Below are 22,663 nucleotides of genomic sequence, written 5' to 3'. Positions count from 1 at the left end.
GGGGTTAAAATTATCATCTGCGTGGAATAGAGTGATTAATAAATTTTTAGGAAGTTCGATAGTATCGGTCAATAAGTATACAGATTTTTTTTTACTTTTTTTTATTGGGTTGTTTGGGCTATTTTGAGATACCTGCACCTGTAGCACTACGACCAACATAGATCTATTGTGCTCGCCCTTTTTCAAAGTTCGCTACCTAGACCCGTCAGGGACAAGAATTGAAGGATATTCTTAGGAGCGATGGTTTTTAACTACTCGAGAAAGAGTGTAAACTTTCCAAAGGAGATATCGTTTATGCATGAGTGGGCTACAACACATAGGATGTGTAGTGGCGTTTCCTCTTCAGTTTGGCAGAATCTGCAGATTTTTGTCGTGCATAGGCCTAGGTAAGCCCTATTCTTGTTTAATTTGCAGTGTCCTGTGAGGGCCCTAGTTATCATGCAACATATGCATGTTTTTACTCAATAGCAGTAGTCTATTGGAGTATTTGTTCGAGTAGCCCGATATTAGGGCTTTTGAATGTGTCAATCCTGGCATTTCTTGCCAGCGATTCAGTGCTTTTCGTTTGGTTACTAATTTGAGATGTCCCAGTTTTAGGCAACGAGGCACACCACAGAAGGGTTCGGGGCCATATTGTGCGGTTTTTGCCCCTAACTTTGCCAGATGGTCGGCATTTTCATTGCCTACGATGTTTGAGTACCCGGGGACCCATCTCAGTATAATATAATTTCTGCTTCAGGAAGCAGAAATAATATTATACTGAGAAGGGTCTTGAGAACTGTATCTTTCTACTAAATAAAGCAGGCTTTATTCAGTAGGAAGATACAGTTTCTAATAAGTTAAGATCGGATTTCGTATAAGTAAAGTGCTGGTAGAGCAGCTTGACTGTCTGAATAAATGTATATGTTCTGATTGATGCAGTTAAGGTTTAGCATTACTTCCAGACATCTAATTATAGTATACAGATACCATGAGTACTATGTGTCGCGATTTTTCGTTGGATATTCTAATAACGGTAGTTAAACAAACTGTCAACATTGACATTCGCTGTTACTTCAGTCAGCTCGTGACCACGTGACTACACCTAGTCGAAACGTAGAGTGAGGTGAATACCATTATTCGTATTTTACCCGTTTAACTATATAAATACTCGTGATAGTACTTAAGTAAAAAACACAAATAAAAGTGGTATTCTTGTAGATAATTTGAACGCTCTATGTCTGGCCAATCGTAAATGTTTGATCTGACCAATAATTATTCAAATAAACCAACCAACAATAATTCGAACCAAATATTTAACATTACCAGATTTTGTTCCAATTATTTTATTTATAACCCCCTACTGCACTACTAACTAGCCCTAGCGGCTTCGCACAGGTTTATATGTATTCTACATTTAAACCTTCCTATTAAATAACTCTATCCAATGCCAAAAACTGCATTAAAATGCGTAGTTTAAAAAATATAAGCGAACGCGATTTCATTTTATACTATGTAAAGAGGGCAAAGCTTTTTGAAATTGGATATCTCCACTTATTTCGTTGTTCCGTACTTATATTGCCACCCTTTACACAAACTTATTTATGCAATAGCTATATATATATATGTGTGTAACATAAATATTACAAATTATGTGCATAACAGGTAAAGGGGATTGTTAGTAAAGCAGTAGGTATATCCATACCAATTATATAATGCCAAAGTATCTATCAAGTGGTTATTGGTTACTTTATCACGAGCAGAATGAATCTTAATGAAATTAATAAGTATAGAGTGGAGCGAAGCGGACCTTTTATCTCAAAAAAGTGGACGAAGTTATGAATAACTGTTTATTGGCTTTATTCCTAGTAATGTTGGTACTATGAGGTTCTCTGCTAATAAGAAAAGACAGACTACATGATCTGACTTTATATTGAATGGTATATATCTATCTGAGGAGGCAGGATAATTAAGGTGAGATGAAGAGAGGGATTGAAGGTAAGTACTTATCTAATTACCTACCTACAACCCCTCTCTTCACCTTAGTAATATTCATAAACTCTTAAGTCATAGCGTGCAAGTGAGGTTGACTGTTAACCTGTGATCCATTCTAGTTTGTAGTTTAGGGACCGTTATTCATTTCCCATCCACGACCTGCCTCAAGGTGCGCAATGGATCAGTGTACGAATATTATTTAATCTGTAGTATTACTTACAGCCGATGCATCAAGATAATAACACACGTACGAGATTTTGGACTTCGGTTCAAGGGTGGAAGACATTTTAGTAATTTTTATAAAGAGAATTTGATTTAGGGAAAATTTTACTGTGACTATATTTTGTATTATTTTTAGCATATTTATGACTTCTAATTAAATAATAACGATAATTGCTCCCCAGCCGTCTTCAGCCGTCTTTGTCCCGTCATCAAAATATGACGATATACGACGTTCGAAGCTAAATCCAGTCCATATAATATATATATGTTTGATGTTAGCAATTCAAGTTAAATATCAGGCTAGTAAAGCCTGATTTTGACAATATGCTTCCTAAACACACTCAAAATAACTCCTAAGTTTTTACCAACTTTTAAGAAGTATACTTTTATAAGGTGAGGTACACAGTAGGTGAGCAAAACAGAGGTAATTTATATGCATCAAAAATCTATATAGGTGTATCGAAGTATGTATTTTTTACCGAATAATTACAGTCTCTCATGACTGGACTGCGATACGCCAATTTCACTACGTTTTGTATGCACAAAAATATTAATGTAACTGAGTGATTAAGATCAGACTCCCAGTAGTTTTCAATGTATTTCACCAAATATTACAGTGAATGAGTCTCGTTATGTATGGCAAGAATCACTTTATACTAGAGTTTAGTTTTAGTTTTAAGAGTCTATACCAAAACCACTACACCCCCAATATTGAGTTAAATTTGACATATCTTATTTAAGATATCCAGGCAAGATAGGGAAGGCGGCAGGGTTGTAAGAAACCAACATAAACAATAATGTTCAATCTTATACATGATCACAGTAAACCCACAACATTGGCAAAATTGAAGCAAAACATCGTTGAAGCAATGGTGGCAAGAGTGTGTCGGGGAGTTATGAATAATTTCCGTGTAAGATTGGAAGGCTACTTGCAGTGTGTTTTGTATTTAAAAAAGCACTTCCGTTTGGATGGTAAAAATATAATTTAATACCTCTTATATATCCGCAGTGCTACCGTATTAAATTTAGCATAACATAAACCAACTTTTACGATACTGTAGCATTATCAGGAAAAGTCATGGAATACGTGTGTGATTATTTATTATGACTGCTTCTGTTGGTATTTTTGTTTCCTCATACAAACTTTGAACTTTCATTGTTTCATTGGTTTTTTCGAAATTACATTTCTAAGGAATCAAAATTCTTTAGAAATGTAATTTAGAAAAAACCTTTCATTATTTCTTGTTTACATCTTGAAAACAACAGCTGTAAGGGCTTAAAATGAGTTATGATGAGTCATCAAGCCAGGTCTACTCGTTTTATATATACTACATATTGGATTATTAGAATAACATTTATTGTCATGATAGTAAAAGATTTGACATCGACTTTGCAGGCATAACGGTCAAATGGAATCTAATCTAAAATGAAACGTGACTCTATAGGCGATCTAGGGTCGACGTTAAATAATTTATATAGATTTAAGCCCATGTATTATAATTAATATTGAAAACTGTTCTAAAACAAGAATATCGTAATGTTCAGAGGATATGTTACAATTCGGTAACGATGATATTTGAACCTCACCTCTGGATTAATGAATAACAAAATTATTTACTTCATAAAAAGAAACGTAGACTTGTGTATTGGGTATATGGTAGGTATATATATCATCAATTCAGCTTACGCATGCCACAGTTCTAATTTCAGATTGGTTATTTTGGTTATTGGGCATGTTTTGTTTGAGTATCACAAAATTGATCCAATTTACTCCATATTGTATATGTCGAAACACGTTCCATTTGTATACCTACGAAGTTATTTATTTAGTACAGTTTATAAATTATATAAACATAAGTAATTATATTACAGAGCAGTTCCCGCAGAAATATAAATTTGAAATTTGATAAATGTAAATTTGTGATACATATGTTAAGTCTTTAGAAATTTCACTAAAAACTTTGTCAGGCGATTGGTTCGTCATTATTCGTATGTTACATACAAATTGGTATTTTTTGCCAATCCGAACCATTTAGGGCAAATTCTCTGAAAATATATTAAATTATTAGAATACGACTTTTTTACAAAATAGCGTATTAAAATAAAAATACTACTAAATAAAATAACAGAAAATTAAAATATTTCATTTAAATAACATCGACTCATTAAAACAATTCAAGAATAAACAATAGAACTATTGGATTATACTTTTTCTACTTCAATCAATGTGCGCGTATTAAAAATACTACAAAAAAAAATTTGAAATTAAAATATTTCTATATATTTTCATACATTCAACAATATACATTCAACAAGTAAACAATGTTCATATAAGCTATATACCGAAACCGCTTACCATTAGGCGGATTGTATGTTTTGATTATTTGCCACTTCAGAGATTTTAAAAATATGTGTTATTTACGAAAATTATTGTTTATTGAATGTAATTTATAAAAACGTTTCTTTCACCTTAATCGTAGCTTCCAAGTTTATATGTGTATATAAATAGACCATTAGGTACAATATATTTATAGGTATATAATAATCCGAAACGAGCAATATTTCGTATTATTAAATATGCTTGCTGATGACGTAGGTACAGGAAATATGTATTTTTTTTGCTTGTATAAGATTTATTTTTAGATCAACATACAATTGAATTAATTATTTACGAACACCATGTGATGTTAACGGAGCGTTAACTGTAGTGATTTTATTTAGGCAGTAGGTAACTAGTGAGCTTTTTACAAACCGGTATCTCGAGTACCTAAAGTCATCCATTCCCATTTTATCATCACATACATACATTTTATATAACCGCAGCCTCTGTAAGAACGCCTTCAAACGCAGCACGTTGGGCCGCAGAGAACTGCAGAGCTCAACCCAAAGTAGTATCTCGATACCAGCTTTCGTATACAGAGTCTTAGCGTCCTTTACCTCGGGTGTGGCTTTAAATACCACTTATATGGACTTTACACAGAAAACCTCTCGGCACATACTTTCGGCCCCTGCGTTGAGGTCCTGTAGTTTAGCCTTATAAGACTAGTGCGCACGAACTTTCTATTATAAATATTCTATACTATTCTATATAAAAATTTAGTGGAGAGTCAATTTGACACCAATTTTTCCACTACTTATGAATAAAATCCGCTTCAAACCACTTACACCTTAAAGTCGTTCCTCTGAAAAAGGTGACTCTCAGTCTGCAATTCTCAAGTAGGCCTTCAACAATTACATTGCCGACATCACGTTAACTACAACCTGATTATTCACAGACAATTCTCCGCTCCCATTCTTCAATGGTCGACCAGAGAGATGCCCTTATAATAATAATAATATATAATGGAGCAAATCACTAACCTATCATTAATACTCAGACCACCAAGCTAGGTTTTAGTCTTCATGAAATTTCCTATGTGGTCAGACTAACAGACTCATACTAAGTCATTCATATGGGGGGAAGGGGATTGTTAGTAATGTGGATTGATAACCCCACTGCTAGCAATGGACCAATTCAGGTCGACCTCCACGCGGTTCCTTCTGGAAACCATCGTGTTAAACTCCTGATAAATTTGTCACGATGGGCTAACCGACCTGATCTCATGCTCATCTTATCATCCTCCACTGGTGCCACGCCAGCGTAAACCGTTAGCGCAGGCGGGAGCACCATTTCATTATGAACCACAAAAAAAAAGTCATTCATGTTTCAAAGTTAATTCGAAAACTTTTACCATTAGAGCGTCAAATCAGACTACGCCAGTGCACATGTTTCTGAAGTACCTACTGGTAGTATTTTCAATTATATTTTATTGTTAGACTCGCGTACAATTGAATAAATCATTTACATAAAACAATGTTGCTTCTTAAATAGTTTTAAGTCAAGGCTGCTTTGGGGTTTATAAATAAATTAGTCTCGGTTTACTTTCTTAATATTTCTTAACGAATATCACATATATTAGACATACAGATTGTTTTATATTTCAATTACTGGGCCAGCAAAAGAGATCGTCATCGTATTGATCTGCAACAATAAAAATATCTATGTAAATTGACAGTTAACGTAAAAGGTTGATTGGCTCTGTTAAGACAACTAGTACAACGTAACGGCGTACTTTACTAAACTGCTGTATATATGAAAGGAATGAAATGTGGAAATTCAAACTTCTATTGCTTAATTTTACAGAATAAACATTAGCGAATTTAAAAGATTTTGACTTCGGCACTTTGTCGAGATCGGTATGACTTTCTATCTTGAATTTAATATTATGGCGAAATCTGTTATCTCTCTGTATGTGCGAACACGTACATAGAAGAATATAGAAACACATATATGTATTTTAAATAAGAACTAATAAATAATATAGTTGTTTAATAACTGTTTACCTTTTTTAAAATTTTCAGGACAATACTTGATAGTGTGTGCTCGCTGGCCAGTGGCACCACACAACGGACACGTATAGTTTCGTAAAATCGGACAGCGGACGCGTCCTCTGTTATCCTTCAAAATGTGCATTGAATACCACGAGACTGCTTCTCCATTATTTTTGCAAAACGCGCACTCCTATATACAGAAAATATTGTAATAAATTATATACAATTACTAAAATTAAAAAACTGATTTCAAAATTCTACTGTTACCTACTAATACCACTAATGCACAATAATCAGGAATAATTAAGGACCAATATTTTATATTTTCTTTTTCTTGATAAATCTGAAAAAATATTGAACTAATTGCAAAATTCATAGGCTCGCTAGTAATAACATGGGCTATATTTTATTACAAAAAAAATGCGAAACATAGATTAAATGTACCCTTGGGAAGTTTTTTGGTTGTTTGGCGGGATTGATAATAGTTATAAGGTTCATTGGCCTACGGAACTTACTAATATAATAATTATTGCCAATAATAATGTACAATCTATCGTATGATTTGGATTTATTTGCAATGAACGAGCCATAACCCTTAATTGTGAACATAAGATCTGCTCTATACTTAATATCGTGATAATTTAATTGTGAATACTAAATAACACTTTCCACTTTGAAAGCATAAAATAGGACTGCCAATTTTCACAAGAACGAGCATATTTGATAAAACTAATTTTCTCGCATCTCTAAAGTAACAACTTCGTCTTCACTTTCATATTAGACGCCTGAATATTATATTATATTACAGGCCGTGAATAAAAAAGAAAGTTTCTTGAAGTTAAAATATTCTCGCTTAGATTAAAAGTCTGTATATATAGAAGTTTTCGTTCAACTTCAGAAGTAAGTAAAATAAGTATTTCTTTCTTATATAATATTATGTCAAGAGAAGAAGTGACATACAGTGTGTCCTGATTAGTCACATAACTTAAATAGGAAATAACGTTATAAAGACTGATATTATACTTGCTCTAACGAGCTTACACCTTTTAATAAACTATATATTCTAACTATATTAAGTTTATATAGGTAGGTAGTAAGTACTTTGCTACCTATACCATAAGTATAACTAATAAAATAGTTCTGGTCAATTTACACAGTGTCAAGCTAAGCAGTGTTTGTTAATAGAGTCTCTGCTTAGCTTGGGAATTTATAGAAATACTTAAATATTTTTTTGTAAATATATACGTAATCTACATAGAAAACACAAATAATCATATTCATGATTACTAATATTTTTATTGTGCGAGGAATCCAACCCGCATCATCGGAAGTAAGGTTGTGTGCTAAACTTCTAGACCATCGATGCCGTAAAATACAAGGAATGCTAATAAACTTTAAATAAAGTAATGTAATTAATTATTTTGTTTTCTCACCAAACATCTTTGAATACTTCGTCTCTGTTGCCTTAAGGTATCCGTAAATTTCATCAGCAGTTCAAACTGGTATGGTGTTAGGGACAATAGAGCTGTTTTTTGCATCAGCATCATTCTTTCGAAAGTCAACGGAGCAGGAGCACATTGTGCCAATGCTGAAATACAAAATTAAAAATTATTATTTCTCCGTATCAAAAAGTGACTCCTGAACGCGTTTTTCTGTGCGTGTATTCATTCTGTAACATGATTCTTCTTCTTCGTTCTGTAACATACATTCAGAAACTACCTATAAATACTATCAATTTTAGATATGATCGTTTTCAAATATTATACTTCTAGCCCAATATTAGGTATTGGGAAATGAATTTTAATATCTTTAAGAGTCTAAATACATAAATACCTAAATTGTATCTATATTGATTATAGTACATATATGATGATAATACGTTGATTGTATCTATATTGCATATTGTTAACTGACCAATATATATAATTACTCTGTACCTATTTCTTTATATTACCTTGTATCTTGTGTGTGTGTGTTCTTTAACATAAATAAAAATTTTATCTATCTGTCTTGATAGATATCTGAATATACAAAGGTAATAAGTTACATTTTTTGTAAAATTACATTTCTTTTTCGTATATAGTGAAATCTTCCAAAGATTTAACATGTTGAAGGAAACAGTAGAGTGTGTGAAATTTTTAGCGAACAAAAACCCATTGACATACTTTTAAAAAACGCTATGATAAGCGGAAATCAATAGTTTGGGATAGCATGAGACTAGCTCCTATAGGGTTGTATCGCATTACGTTATTCCTTCTCAAGATATTACGTGGGTATCCACGCGCCCTTTATATATTTGGATATAATTGCGTATAATAGCTTCTTGGAAGGCTACTTAGACATTAAATACTATATACTCTAAAATAGATGAAGATTTCCAAATAAATAAAACCATAACAAGTGCTCATACCTTTTCTTTCTTGGTTGCTTTTTGTAACTTTATTGTTGTTGATCGGGTTGTTGGCAACCTGTACATCTAATACAGCTGGGTCCAATTTGACCGCGTGCATTGCATCTTCAAAGTAAAACCCATTGATATAGCATTTATCATTGTATTTAAAAAAAAATTAACAATCTGTATAGATATAACGCAATGGCTGCATTCAATTAACTATTATATATGCAGCAACTCAGGATTAATGTTATAATATAATGTTAATAACCTTCATTCAAAAAATAATTTTGTACAACCTTGGGTAGCGTAATGATAAATAACATTAATAAATAGTCATGGCTGAGATAATACCTGATCATAATTTCTCAATTTAGATTCAATCTAGATTTCTCATCTGCACGGCAATATGTTTCACCTGTTGTATGTGTCACCTCACTATGCAAGCACATCTGCTGCTTAGCAGATGTGCTTGCATAGCTGTATTTTGGTTTAAAAAGTTAAACATTACTACGGTACTGAGGTCTATCCAACTTCACTTATCTACATCCTTTCCTCAGAAATCGTAAGTACCACGTACATGGTACATTTTGGGCCAACTATACAGTACCACAAAACAAAAAGTTTTAGTTTGATTATAATTATAATATATAGTGCATATCTTTAATATAGAGTATGTTTCAGTAATTTGATGATAGTTTAATAATCACAGAATGAAATATGATCTTGCCTATTCAACTACCAATAACGTAATCTGATGATTCACTAAAGAGAAATGAGATTTATAAATAACTATTTGTTTATTTTATAAAGTACTTAGTATAAGTAAGAAATTAAATGGACCCTAATTACCTGCTAGGTCTTCACCGGGTTTATTTTGAATTGAAGATACTGACAAATCTTTGTTCTGAAATTGATAAAAATATTTAATTAACATAAACTGGTACGAAACGCAATATCACTCACTGGACAATCACGAAATCAATATACAGCCTTGACATTATAAAATATAGATATTCTTCATGTAACTTAATGCAGTTAGACAGACACTATGTGATAAGAATACTCATTAAATTACTTTTTTAAATATCTGCAGAAATTGTGTCAGTTTTATTGATAATCTCGAATATAAATATAAAATATATACTAATGTGTATTAATTTATATAAGTATATAAATGTTTGTAGCATTAGTAATAATAATATTTCCAAATATAGCCTATTATAAATTTTTGAACAATGAGTTTGTTTTATATTCACCATTTCACTTCGTTACGGATTCAAATAATAATTTGTCATTAAAACTGGAATATAAACCCATGTAACGAACACACGCTACATTTTCTATCCTACTCAGCTATTGTAAAGCATAACCCGGTCAAATGAACTAAGTCGTGTCAACTTCAAGTACCTAATGAATATAATATTATATCAGCTAATACTAAATTCATTAGGTATTAAGTAGTATTACAATTTCAAATTATCTATTAATGTGGCATCTTCATAATAGTCATTTAATAATGATAATATTCAGTAAGCTAAGAAAGGAAAACTTACGTTTGCAGTAGAAAATGGTGTAAATACTCCCAAAGTTTGTTTACAAGAATAAGATAAATCTTTAAGATCTTTTATATCCATAGCTATATTTTAACTGAGCAACTTTAAACATCAACGATAATATGGAAATGAATAAAATAAATACGTTACCTGCAAATTGTAGGTAGTAATGGTAATTGTGTCTTTCAAATTAATAATTTAAATATGACGGTAGGTACCTACCTACCGTCACATCTACCTACCTAGGTAGTAGTTTTGAATATGTAAGGCAGTTGAGTAAGTATAAACAGTACTAAAACTATAATGTACTATGTTTATTTTTAATATCTTTACTTAAAATGTTAGCTCATTTTGTATACACTTTTAGTACTGGTAGCAACTTTTCGTGTACACTCCTTATCCAATATATGTCAACAGGGAAATTACAGGGTAAGTACGGAGGTATATAATGTCTTTGTATTATGGATACTACAGACATAGGACGTTATATGATAGCTTCATAATTGTGGTGTTGTGTACGGTTATTTTAATTTCAACCCTCACCCCCACCTTCCCTCGAAGTTTAACAGCACAAATATACAAATTTTGTATATTCTAACATTATATAGTAATAGCCAACAAGCTTTTTGACTTGCTTCAAATTTTATCTGGTTTATCAAAATGTTATTTTGCTATTAATATTTGTTTACATAGGTTATAAAATTTTATATGTCCTCCCGGAGTAACTGCCACCTAAAACAATATTTTGTTTATTATCTGCCTACTTGGTAAAAAGTGTTAGTATGCCTATTATTATTAGATGTCAAGATATGACGTAGTTTTACAAGAGCTGACAAACCGATCTGGATTTGATGTTTTTAAATTAACTTTGAATCTATATTATTTTTAAATAAACTACTTATATATATATACTTCCTTGTCTGCCTGTACAAGTAGCAATGCATACATGAAATATTTCTTTAGTTACAAACAAGAAAATTATATCTTGTCTACATCTGTCTTAGCCTTATAAATCCAGATTTTTATGATTTTTGACCGCCGTACTTAGATAACGCCCCAAGTTTATAATTCTTTGTCGCTAGGATTAGTCGTAGTATTTTTTTGTGGATAATGATCGAATGGTGTACCAGTGCACGATGATAGAAGATAAAGTCAGATCAGTTAGCCCAACGATACGAATTAGACGAACCAGGAATTAACCAGCATGGTTTCCAAAGGAAGCAGCGTAAAGTTCGACATGATATTGGTATAAGGGCTCCTATTACTGACAATCTCGTCCTCCGTCGATTGGTCGCTTTATGCGTGGCTAAATAAATTCACAGGTATATATTCAAACATTTGAATTCACTCATTTCTTACGCAGTCATGTAACAAACATATATTTATTATCTTTGACGTCAAACGACAAATGTTCTGTGCGACTGTTTGTACACTATTACACGTGTTACTTGTAATAGTGTACAAGTGTAGTGCTTACTGTTATAAATCAAGAAATTCCTTGGAATACTAACATTTTTATAATGTTTTATAATTAAACTGTCTTGAACTAGCTCGAGCCGTTACTTCGCACCTTCTACGTGATGGAGATCGTATAATCATATGCACATAAACCTTTCCTAAGAATTAGTTAACTAATAATGAAAATCGTATCCAAACCCGTTGCATGATCTAAAAAAGTTAATTAAACATACGTAAACATCGACCTTGTGTCTATTAGAGACAGTGAACTACATTTTTAATCCGAATTATGAAATATATGTTTTTAATTTTCGTTTTATATCTTAAATTTACTTGCATACTAATTATTTGTCAGTTCTTTTTACTGTAACATTTTTCTTCTTATTTTGCATGAATTTTTACCTAAGTAGGTTATATGTACAGTTAACTGCGTGAATATTTGTACCTCATCTAATTCAGTTGCCAAATACCTTACTTTGGAGGATGTCTTTAAGGCTTAGAAAAGGTAGTGAAATTAAGGGGGTCTTCCTATGTGATGGGTTGAAAAAATCGATTTTTTTTTTCATAAATTGCTCCCTTAACATGTCTAGAATACGGTAGTAAAGCGATTTTAGAAAATTCGAAGTCGTTTTAAAGATACAGCAGGTAAAAGAAAGAGCGGTTCGGAGCGGTGAGTTGGCAGTTAGAGACCGGGCCTATTGTGTACCGTCGGCTTTATACCTGGCCTCCCTTTTATTAATATATTTGTTTATACAAGTTTAGACACGTTTCTACAGACTTAAAAAGGATAAAACCAATAAAGGAATAGGAGGAAAAGGAGCAGGTAAACTTACTGATAAAGTTATCCAAGAAATTACAAAATTCTACGGATTAGCAATGCGACGCCATCCAGATTCGCTTGAAGATATGAGAAAGGAAGTTTGGGCAACGTACTATCACAAATGTTCTTCTGATGAAAACCCTCAGCATCAATTTTGTCCAGAAGGCGAAGACAGTTGGTGTAAATGGCGTAAGGCTGAAGCTAATAATGAACTGGACCAATTTCATCACGATAAACCACCTCTAATTCCGCAAGTCCAAGAAGCTATCAAACCGGTTTTCGAAGATTTATCGAAAGACGAATTATTAATTCGTTGTTTAGGAGCAGAGACACAAAACAATAACGAATCTTTGAATTCTTTGATTTGGACTTTCGCTCCTAAACATCTTCATTCTGGTCCCAAAGTTGTTGAAATTGCTAGCTACTTAGCAGTTATTATCTTTAATGAAGGTTTTCAAGGTATTTTAAAAGTTATGTCGATTATGGGATGCCCTGTTGGTCGTGAAGCCCAAGCGTATGTTGAGAAACGGGATGAAAAGCGAATCTTACGCTCTGAGCGGCGCGTAAGTGATGTCGTTAAACAAGCCAGGATTGACTCAAGAGCTGAACAATCTGCTTTAAAAGAGTTTCACGAGGAAGAGGAAGGAATACTCTATGGACCAGGCATCGCCGATTGAGAGTAAGTTGATATTTTAATAGTTTTTAACGGACTTGAAACTTTAAACGCGTTTTTCTCAAAACTGTGTTTTTCAAACTTTCCTCCATTGTATCTCAGAAACGGCTGGACCGAATTACTTGAAATTTACAGGGCACACTCAATATATGTAAACGCATGGAATGAACTATTATCAATCGAAAATTTTCAAAACTTCGATTTTTTTATAGCAAATAAACAAAAAAAAAAACGCCTAATTTGCAACTTTTATTTCAAATGTCTATCAAAAATCCAATTTTTTTTATATTCATTTGATTATAGGTCATTCCGTGCTTTTAAGCCTACAAATTAAAACGCCGTTTTTTTTTTTTCAGATAAGCCGATCAGCCGGAATCGTGGAGGAAGTGGGAGCTCTTTTTTTCGAGGCGGGGGTGTTCAGAGCGCTGTAACTCTAGTTTGACTGAATATTTTTAGCTGAAATTTTATATTTATACTGTCCAAATATGTGTTAATAAATGATAAAAAACTTGAAGCTCTAAATATTTACTGGTCGTAGAAAAAAAATCCTAAAATATCCCTAAAAAACAGGCCGTCACATAGGAAGACCCCCTTAAAGGGTACGGAGGCAAGACATATCAGTCCTCTGGAATGGCAACACATAAGTTGATGTGTGTTTTGCCATTGTGGCCCAATAAGCGACGGTAATCACTTACCATCAAGTAAGTGTTGAGATTTTTACTCTGTGGTTTAAATATAGTACCTATATACTCTATAATATTTCTATGTTACTGCGAAGCTTTGTGATTGAGTGGTGGAACATTGAAATTAATGTCGTAATTGCTCTGCTCATTTTTATTAAATGTGTTAGTCTTAACCAACAATTTGCAGGGTATCACAATTGGCTATAGGAGCAAATTTCACTAATTGGAAAATTCCTATAAATGTCCTATTAGACGAAAAGGGGAAGAAATTTGAACGTTTAAGATGAGGAGAGCAAGGCTAAATAAAAAGTCAATCCGTTAAGGAAACCTGATTATTTACCATTTCATGTGTAATACAATAATGTATTATTTATGCTTATTTATCCTGCGATTTACCGTTGTCTAACCTAAATAAAATGTGGTCTATGTCCTTCTCTGTCCTTATAGAAAGAAGATGCTCGCACTGGTAACTACAGCATTGCATAGTAACAAGTCTGCATTGCGATGACGACACACTCGACAGAGTCAAGTTCAATGCTCCAATCAAGATAAAGGAGTGTTTTCTTAGCATTAAACGGAACCATAATTGGTTCCGTTTAAGTGATGAGGATTAATACATCTTAATACACTAATGCGAAGCTCATTTGATATTATACATTAAAACGTAGAAAATAACATGAATTAACACGTTGACGTTGATGCAGACGAAGTTACGCAGACTTTGTCTGCATCACACTTGATACTCTATATTTCGCCCAATTTACATAATATATTTTTAAATTATTGTCTATTTGTTATTCTGATGTATAACTTATATTACTGTAAAGTTTCATCCAAATCTGTACAGTAGTGCTTGCGTGAAAGAGTAACGAACATCCATCCAAATTCACAAAAATTCGCTTTTTTAAAATTAGTAAGAAGTAAGATCTAAAACAACATAAACACAGTAATGTATTATTTTGTGTAATTAACAAACTAATAGTACCTATTTCTTCTGATGTCTAACTTAGAAACGCGAGTTAAAATTTTGTAACTCTGTCAGGTTGAGTCGTTATAATTTAGAATGTTATAATACAATTGATTAGTCTATTACATTGTTTTTTCACTCTATTATAATACTATATCAAAACTTTTGTTATTTCAATAATGTATAACTCTCACTTAATGTATCTTATATAAAGAATTTATTTATCAATCATACTAAAACACTATGTCCGTTATTATTTTGCCTCTGTCAGCTTATCAGCTATCCTAAAGCTTGGTGTCGTTTGTGACGGTAGCAGGAGACCAGATGGTATGTCACTTGTTCCTTGTAAGATGGGTCGAGTGCTAGTTTGAGATGTCAACCCATTTATGTCAATGTGCTAGCTCTGTCGCATATTCCGGTAAGAAGTGGAAAAATGGATCGGCAGCAGAGGAGACAATTCAAAATCGACTAGGTACAGATTCATTAACTTTGAATATATATTTGTGTAGTTCGGAGTCCATGGGGTTCCAACGGCCTTAAATTCGTTAACAACCTTTCGATGTGCCTGGTAGAGGACTACTAGACTGCACTGGGATCCAAGAGTTGGCACTTTCAACAGATCAGCCTGGTGATTCAACGAATTACCAGCATTATGAAAACATTTCCACTAACTATTATCTTTTAACATAAATTTCTGATGTAATAATTTATAATTGTAAAAATAACGTTTAATAACAATTTGACATAAAACTACCTTTATATAGGATTATTAACTGTAATATACGTAGTCTGTTTGTGCCTGTAATCCTTTTATAATGGGAGGTTGCGTCATAAAAGGAAAATATATTCAACCCTCTAACCACAGCGGTTTAGACTGTGCTTTGAAGGATCAGTCAGACAATAAGCCTCAGTCAATTGTAATAAGTAACAAACCATATATGATACATTTAGATTTTTCTTAGTACGATTTCTTATTAAGAACGAGTATCCAAATTAAGTAAGGAATTTGGACACTAAAACTGATGAAACTGAATAACTTTCCCCGAGGAACGAAGTTCGGCAGTTTGTATAAATGAAGATATGTGTAATATTTTGACTTTATTACATATTTCTAACTGATGCTGTTGAAATCTCAAAACTCATGGCATTTCGCGGCATAAAATATAAATTGACATAAGGTTTTATAATGTCGCACTGGGGGTTTAAATTGTGGTAAAGAATCACTAGGCACACTTCGAAAATTACTTAATGAGGAAAACTATTTAATCATTCTTAAATTATATTTGTGTGTATTTTGACGACCTCGGTGGTCTAGTGGTTTAGCACGCCGCTTTACGTCCGATGGTCGCGGGTTCGATTCCTCGCACGGCACAAACATTTATATTCATGAGTATGATTGTTTGTATCGGTCTGGGTGTTTTCTATGTATAATATGTATGTATTTACGAAAAAAAATATCTATGTATTTGTATCAGTTATCTAGTACTCATAACACAAACTTTAGCTAGCTTAACTTGGGTGTAGATGGCGCTGTGTGAATTGTCCTCAGACTATTATTATTGTGGGGGTTTAAGCCCACAGTTTATTATTATTATTATTCTTAAATTATAGTTGTGTAATACCTAATTATAGAACAAAATATCTTAAATGTTGCTTAGATAGCAACTGTCCGATCCTGTCCTTTCGCGGTTCAAAAGCTTTCATAAGGATGGACTGGCCATGTTAACATTCCATATGCATAACTTACATATTGTCTAAGATACGACACAAAAAATACATACTCTCATGTGTTATTTCATAATGATAATGTTTGTATATTACTCACTAATCGAGTATTTATTTTTTATTACGATTGCGATATATTATTACTAAATCTAAAGCCTACCAATCCGTGTGCTAATTAAAACGAACATTAGATAATCGATGTTATTAACAAATAACATGTGAGGGTGTACATTTCTTAAGCCATATCTCCTACTGGTGTGTATACCTTGGTGTTTGTATAGTTTTTAAATAATCTCGGTAAATTAATCTCAATACGTAATTATGGTGTTATCGAACAAATTGTTACAATCATTTGTTTACGATATTCCTTATCACATGTAGGGTACGTAGGGTACCAGCGGCAGTAAGAAAACCGTGTTTACATTATCCAATTGCTTTACTGTAGGCTTTATTTTTAGTAAGTACATATAGTAGCATTGGTAATGGCTTCATGTCCTCTACCTTTGAACATATATGTATATGTAGATGTCCAATTAAAATAGAAATTTACGATTTTTCCATAAAGTAAGTTTTTATTTTATTTTATAAGAGCATTATTCCTGGCTTAGTATTTTACAATCTTGTTTAATTAAGAGGTCGTGAGTTGTAATCTGTTATTTTTGAAAATTGCCGAAGACTATTGAATTCTTACGTCCGATTTTATTTTATTTACAATTATATAGCTTTAACGTCTATAACAATTTTTTGTACATAAATGATTGATGCCTACTTAAATAGTTTATTTTAATATAAAAATAATAATGTTGTATTAAACACCTATTTTTCTAAGCTCTTTATGTACATCTCTATATGTGTCCTATGGCACTGTACCTTTTTTTTCTTTTTATGACCTACATCCAACCCTATAGCCGGTAGTTTGAATATACATATATAGAATTTATAAAGTTTCGAACAGATAATCATTTTATGCAAAATAAAATAATTAATCTGGAACTCAATGGACGACTTCATAATTGCAATCTTGTTTTTTATATATGCTCAGGAAAATATAGGCTTTTTTGGCGTGTACCTTACTAGTTTATCGCATGAAAATCAGCGTTCACAGAAGGCAGTTGCTCCAGTTACTTCTTCCCTCCGAAATTCATCATTTACAATGATCATAACATCAATTAATTGTTGTCCAATTAGCAGGCACTTTTCTATTTTCATACAAAGATTTAGATGTAGGTAGATATATTACTGTACCTATCTCTTTTCCTAATTCCTAAATAAAAAGACTATATGAAATTTCCAATTAAATATAATAATGCACAGTGGCATGCGCATTTATTAATTCTAATTCTACGACTGTCAGCTTGTGTCAATACTCTTATCCTTTGCTTATACGACCAAAATGGCATACCACTGTTGGTATATCTGGTAGAAAGTGGCCTGCATCACAAGTGAATCTAAATTTCGACCGTACTGTGGCGAGCGTGATATCGACTCCTTACGCGTTGCCATTCAAACTTTAGTCCATATAATTTCACTTCCATTATCTCGCGTAAGAACATGGAGCAGAGCGCGTAAGATCATCAATGCAGTGGAGGCATAATTAAACAGACTACTTTGTATAGTCATACGTATGTAAATACTTTAGTACTTTGTCTCAGTCAAATAACTGATAGTATCAAACATTTTAGCATATTTCCAGTAAATCGTTACTGCGACAAGAATTTACACATTATCATATTGCTCATGACCTAAAGTCTCCTCTTGATAACATGATCGTTTAATGGATATAGTTCGTCTGTAAGCCCTGGATATTTTAATATTATATATTTACTATCGAGTACTATTTTTACTTTAATCATTATCACCATTACAATCCATAATAGCGTCTCGTATCTCTTCTACTAATAAAGGAAGGATTTATCTTACACTATCACTACCCTAGTATACGATTTGATGTTTCCGAAAGATTATTTTCCAACTTGCTCGTGTTTAGATCATACTATAAGTGCTCAAATTCAGCTATTATTATCATAAGTAGACATAGATACGATTGACTACTTATTTACAAAGGTGGCCTTTATATTCCAGACGGCACGTGTATGTATCATTAACTATACAATATAAAAAGTCGCGTCATAATATCGTTATGTATTATACATTTTTATCAAATTTAATGATGAATGCATAGCCATAAATGTGTAACTATGATTAGATATTGTATAATAATTGTACTAAGTTGTCTTCTTATATGAGTAACTGAAGTTTCAGAAGGAGTATGAAAATACAAAAGTAAAATGGAAGAGTAAAAAAATACAAAAATGAATGACATTAACAAAAGGGACAACCCATTTGATATAAACGGGTACTTATACCTCGCCATGGACAAGTAGTATGGACGTCACAAAATAATATTGTATTGATATTTTTTTATTGGTGGTGGTTGTGTTAATATTCCCATACAACTTATACAAATTATGTCTCTCGATGTAAATTATGTCTGTAAAACAGTATTCAAGTTACTCACTTGAATACTATTTTACAGACAACTCTTCCATAAAATATATTTTTGTACTGTGATGTATTTGTGTATGTATTTGATATATAAATAATAGATAAATATTTGACCTGGGGACCAAGAATTGAGTTACATATCCGAACCGGATGCAACAAATAGCACAAATGTGACGTATACCTAATGCACATGCATTAAAGATATCGTGTTCGGCGCGGGACTATATTAGCATCTAGAAATGTAGTGGAATTGTGTAATATAAACGGTTGTTGCTAAGGTTTTTGCCTTGTTTATATAATTGCTTAAATATAATGTTTCCCTATAAACTCTACTACAATAGTAATAGCAAATTGCAAGTTGACTCATACGCCGAGGGTTTTAAACAAGTAGGTTATATAATATTCATCTAAGTATAATATATATACTTAGTAAAAATAAACGGAAGACACTAATGTGATTAATATTTCCTTGGTTTGCATTGTAAAACCTTTGAACATATATCTAAGTTCTTTTATGTGGAACGTTTTTGATAATTTGTTAAAACCATTGTGTTTTATTTACCTCATCATCTGCTTCTTCCTTCCCATTTATTTGGAGTTGGCGTAATATATTTTTGTCTTCTAGTCGTCCCTGTTCGCAGTCATTTCATTATTTACTCCCTTACCTTTCTGCTCTTATAACCATCTCGACAGAAAATATTTAGATTAGAGGAGGATTTATAATGAACCCCCAATATCTATGTTATTGGGAGTTCATTACAAATAACATAATATTACAATACTCTACCTCATTCTTAAAAATAGCCAGTAAAATTTATATATTATTTTTAAACTCGTGTGAGTGAAGAAGGATTAGATGTAAGTTATTATAAGTAGGTAACTCTTCTCGTATATGGTCTACCTATCTAGGTTAGAATTTTGGAAATGTCACGTAAAATAAAACTGCATAGGTACTGTATTCTTGCGTAGTACTCGTATTCACATACCTAACGTATTGTAACGTAATTTATTGCTGTGACGTGGTATTTGCATGGAAACATTACAATTTTCCACTACACACATTACATACAGTTTATTACTGTAGTTCGAAATATAAGTACCTACCTAGAGATAAATTGTAACGATTTATCGAGATATTGTATAGTCTGCATAAAACGGTCTACACATGATATTAAATTAGTGGCAATAACGGAGCAGTAATAGTGCCAATAGACTAACCGAATCCGAACGCAATCTAGGGCTCTCCCCGCCACTGCATTTGTACCAGCCACTGACATTAGGGTCGAGTGTAGGCCTTTTAAAAGATTTGTTTGCTACTGCACGTGTGTATGTAGATAACGTTAAGTCATAACATGCATTATTAACCATTACTTACATTGTAAACGAATATAAATTACTTAAGCCAAGACTAATAGCATAATTAATTCTTATGCTAATAGCATATTCTATTATGACGTAATCTGCAACGTGACCTCCCCGGTATTATTAACTCTTCTATTTATTGAAAACATATAGAACACATTTTTTAAATCAACGAACACGTAATATTGCTTCCTCTCTCGCTAACGGTATACGCTAAGTGACAACATGTTAGCCATCGTAGCTACTTTATAGTTTTATCGTATGTAACAGACACAGGCGACTACTAGACTCAAAGGTGACTGACATAGTGATCTATCAACGCACAGCCCAAACCACTGGACGTATCGGGCTGAAATTTGGCATGCAGGTAGATGTTATAACGTAGGCATCCGCTAAGAAAGGATTTTGATTAATTCTACCCCCAAAGGGATAAAATAGGGGATGAAAGTTTGTATGAAACTTTGTCAATTTTTAACCGATTGGGCTGAGACTTTGCATGCATAAAGATACTATAACATAGGCATCCCCTAAGAAAGGATTTTGATAAATTCCACCACTAAGGGGATAAATTAACGCGAGCGAAGCTGGGTATCATATTTTTTCTATTTACACTAAATCTTTATGACAATATTATCTTCATTAATTATGAATGTGCGAATTCTTTGTGAAGGATTTTGGTTTTTCTATTACAGTTCACACACATTCTTTTGTAAATTAAAGTTATATAAAAATTCTGAGACGTTGAATATGGTAGATTTTATTAATTTCACTCATCAGCAAAGGCTACGCAGCATAAGCATAGCCTACCTAGTAAAATAAAACCGAATATTGAATCCAGTTAACTTGTACGATAAATATTATATGTCACAGAAATAAATCTAATTAAGGTAGATATAAGGTTTATTCCTAAACTTTAGGTGTTTTGCAGAAAAAATCAATTCCAACAAAGTTTTAGAAAACATGATTAAAAACAGTTAAGCTGTTCTCAAATTACGGCGTAATCAGGTGAAATAAATATTTATATAACTATACCTACATAGCTTACTAAATATAAACTACTAATGCTCTGATTGATAATAAAAATATAACAGCAATATATCTACGTGCGGTTATTAATATTGTTTTAAAAACTTAACTTATAATATGTATAATATTTCCAAAATTTGACGATCATTAATAAACTGTAGGTTAGAAAGGAAAATAATTAGATGTAAGGAACTGATCGAACAGCTCAGGACAAGGTCACGGAGCGTTTCCCGGGCAACATCGATAGGACGCCAAGCCAGTTACAAAACTGCTATTACAATTTTAACAAAACAACCTCGTTATTTCCATTAAGAACTAGTTTCAGCCTTGGTTATAAGATAGAATAAATAAAAACCTAGCTATTTGTGTGAATTTGCATTGCAACCTAGAAACCGATCGGCTTTTGCTCGTTGCCCGGCAACCGCCCGGACCGCGCCAGCCAGCCAGCCCCTCGCTACCCAGTTGCACCATCCACCTCCATTTTCCTGACGACTCAACGCCCTTATATCTACCGCACGAATTTATACCATAAATTAATAGAGAAACGAATGATATTCTTTTGCGTCATTCGCGGAGTGGCAACGATTTTAATATTTAATACATTATACTTGATCGTGTAAATGTTTTTGTAGTAGAGTAAATTCTGGGTCTAAGGCATAAAGATTCTATTTTGTTTGTACTTCTCGATATAATAGCCCTATGATGCACGACGTAAACAACTTGGATACCTATTTATGATAAAGGTGGACGTGGAAGAATACAGGAACATAGCAAAGTGACAACTACTTACGTTGATAAATAAGTAATTCCTACGTTCTAAATTAAGTATCCCGGCCATACCGGATAAAGTAGTTACTTAGATTTGAAAAATAAATAGTAGTTATTAGATAACGTTTCAATAAAACAAAAATGTGAAACATCGCTGATAA

General features: G+C 32.6%; 1 protein-coding gene and 1 long non-coding RNA gene across 2 annotated transcripts; one reads left to right on the top strand and one right to left on the bottom strand.

The window, feature by feature from the left end:
* Positions 1-6,144: 6,144 nt before the first annotated feature.
* Positions 6,145-10,596, bottom strand: LOC131845139 (uncharacterized). Its single transcript, XM_059194178.1, has 6 exons — positions 10,516-10,596; positions 9,812-9,866; positions 8,978-9,082; positions 8,001-8,155; positions 6,580-6,757; positions 6,145-6,217 (listed from the first exon to the last, which is right to left on the bottom strand). Exons 1-6 carry the CDS (start codon positions 10,594-10,596, stop codon positions 6,177-6,179), a joined length of 615 nt encoding a protein of 204 aa, XP_059050161.1. The 3' UTR covers positions 6,145-6,176.
* A 759-nt stretch (positions 10,597-11,355) lies between these two features.
* On the top strand, positions 11,356-14,939 carry LOC131845165 (uncharacterized). Its single transcript, XR_009357625.1, has 3 exons — positions 11,356-11,837; positions 14,337-14,499; positions 14,597-14,939. It is a non-coding gene; the product is annotated as an uncharacterized LOC131845165 (long non-coding RNA).
* The last annotated feature ends 7,724 nt before the right edge of the window (positions 14,940-22,663 follow it).

This window comes from Achroia grisella, unplaced genomic scaffold, assembly GCF_030625045.1.
Source record: "Achroia grisella isolate CSIRO2021 unplaced genomic scaffold, CSIRO_AGI_Agris_v1 utg109, whole genome shotgun sequence".
Taxonomy (NCBI): Eukaryota; Metazoa; Arthropoda; class Insecta; order Lepidoptera; family Pyralidae; genus Achroia; species Achroia grisella.
Note: the sequence above shows the minus strand (reverse complement) of the source record. Positions and strands in the feature narration are given on the sequence as shown.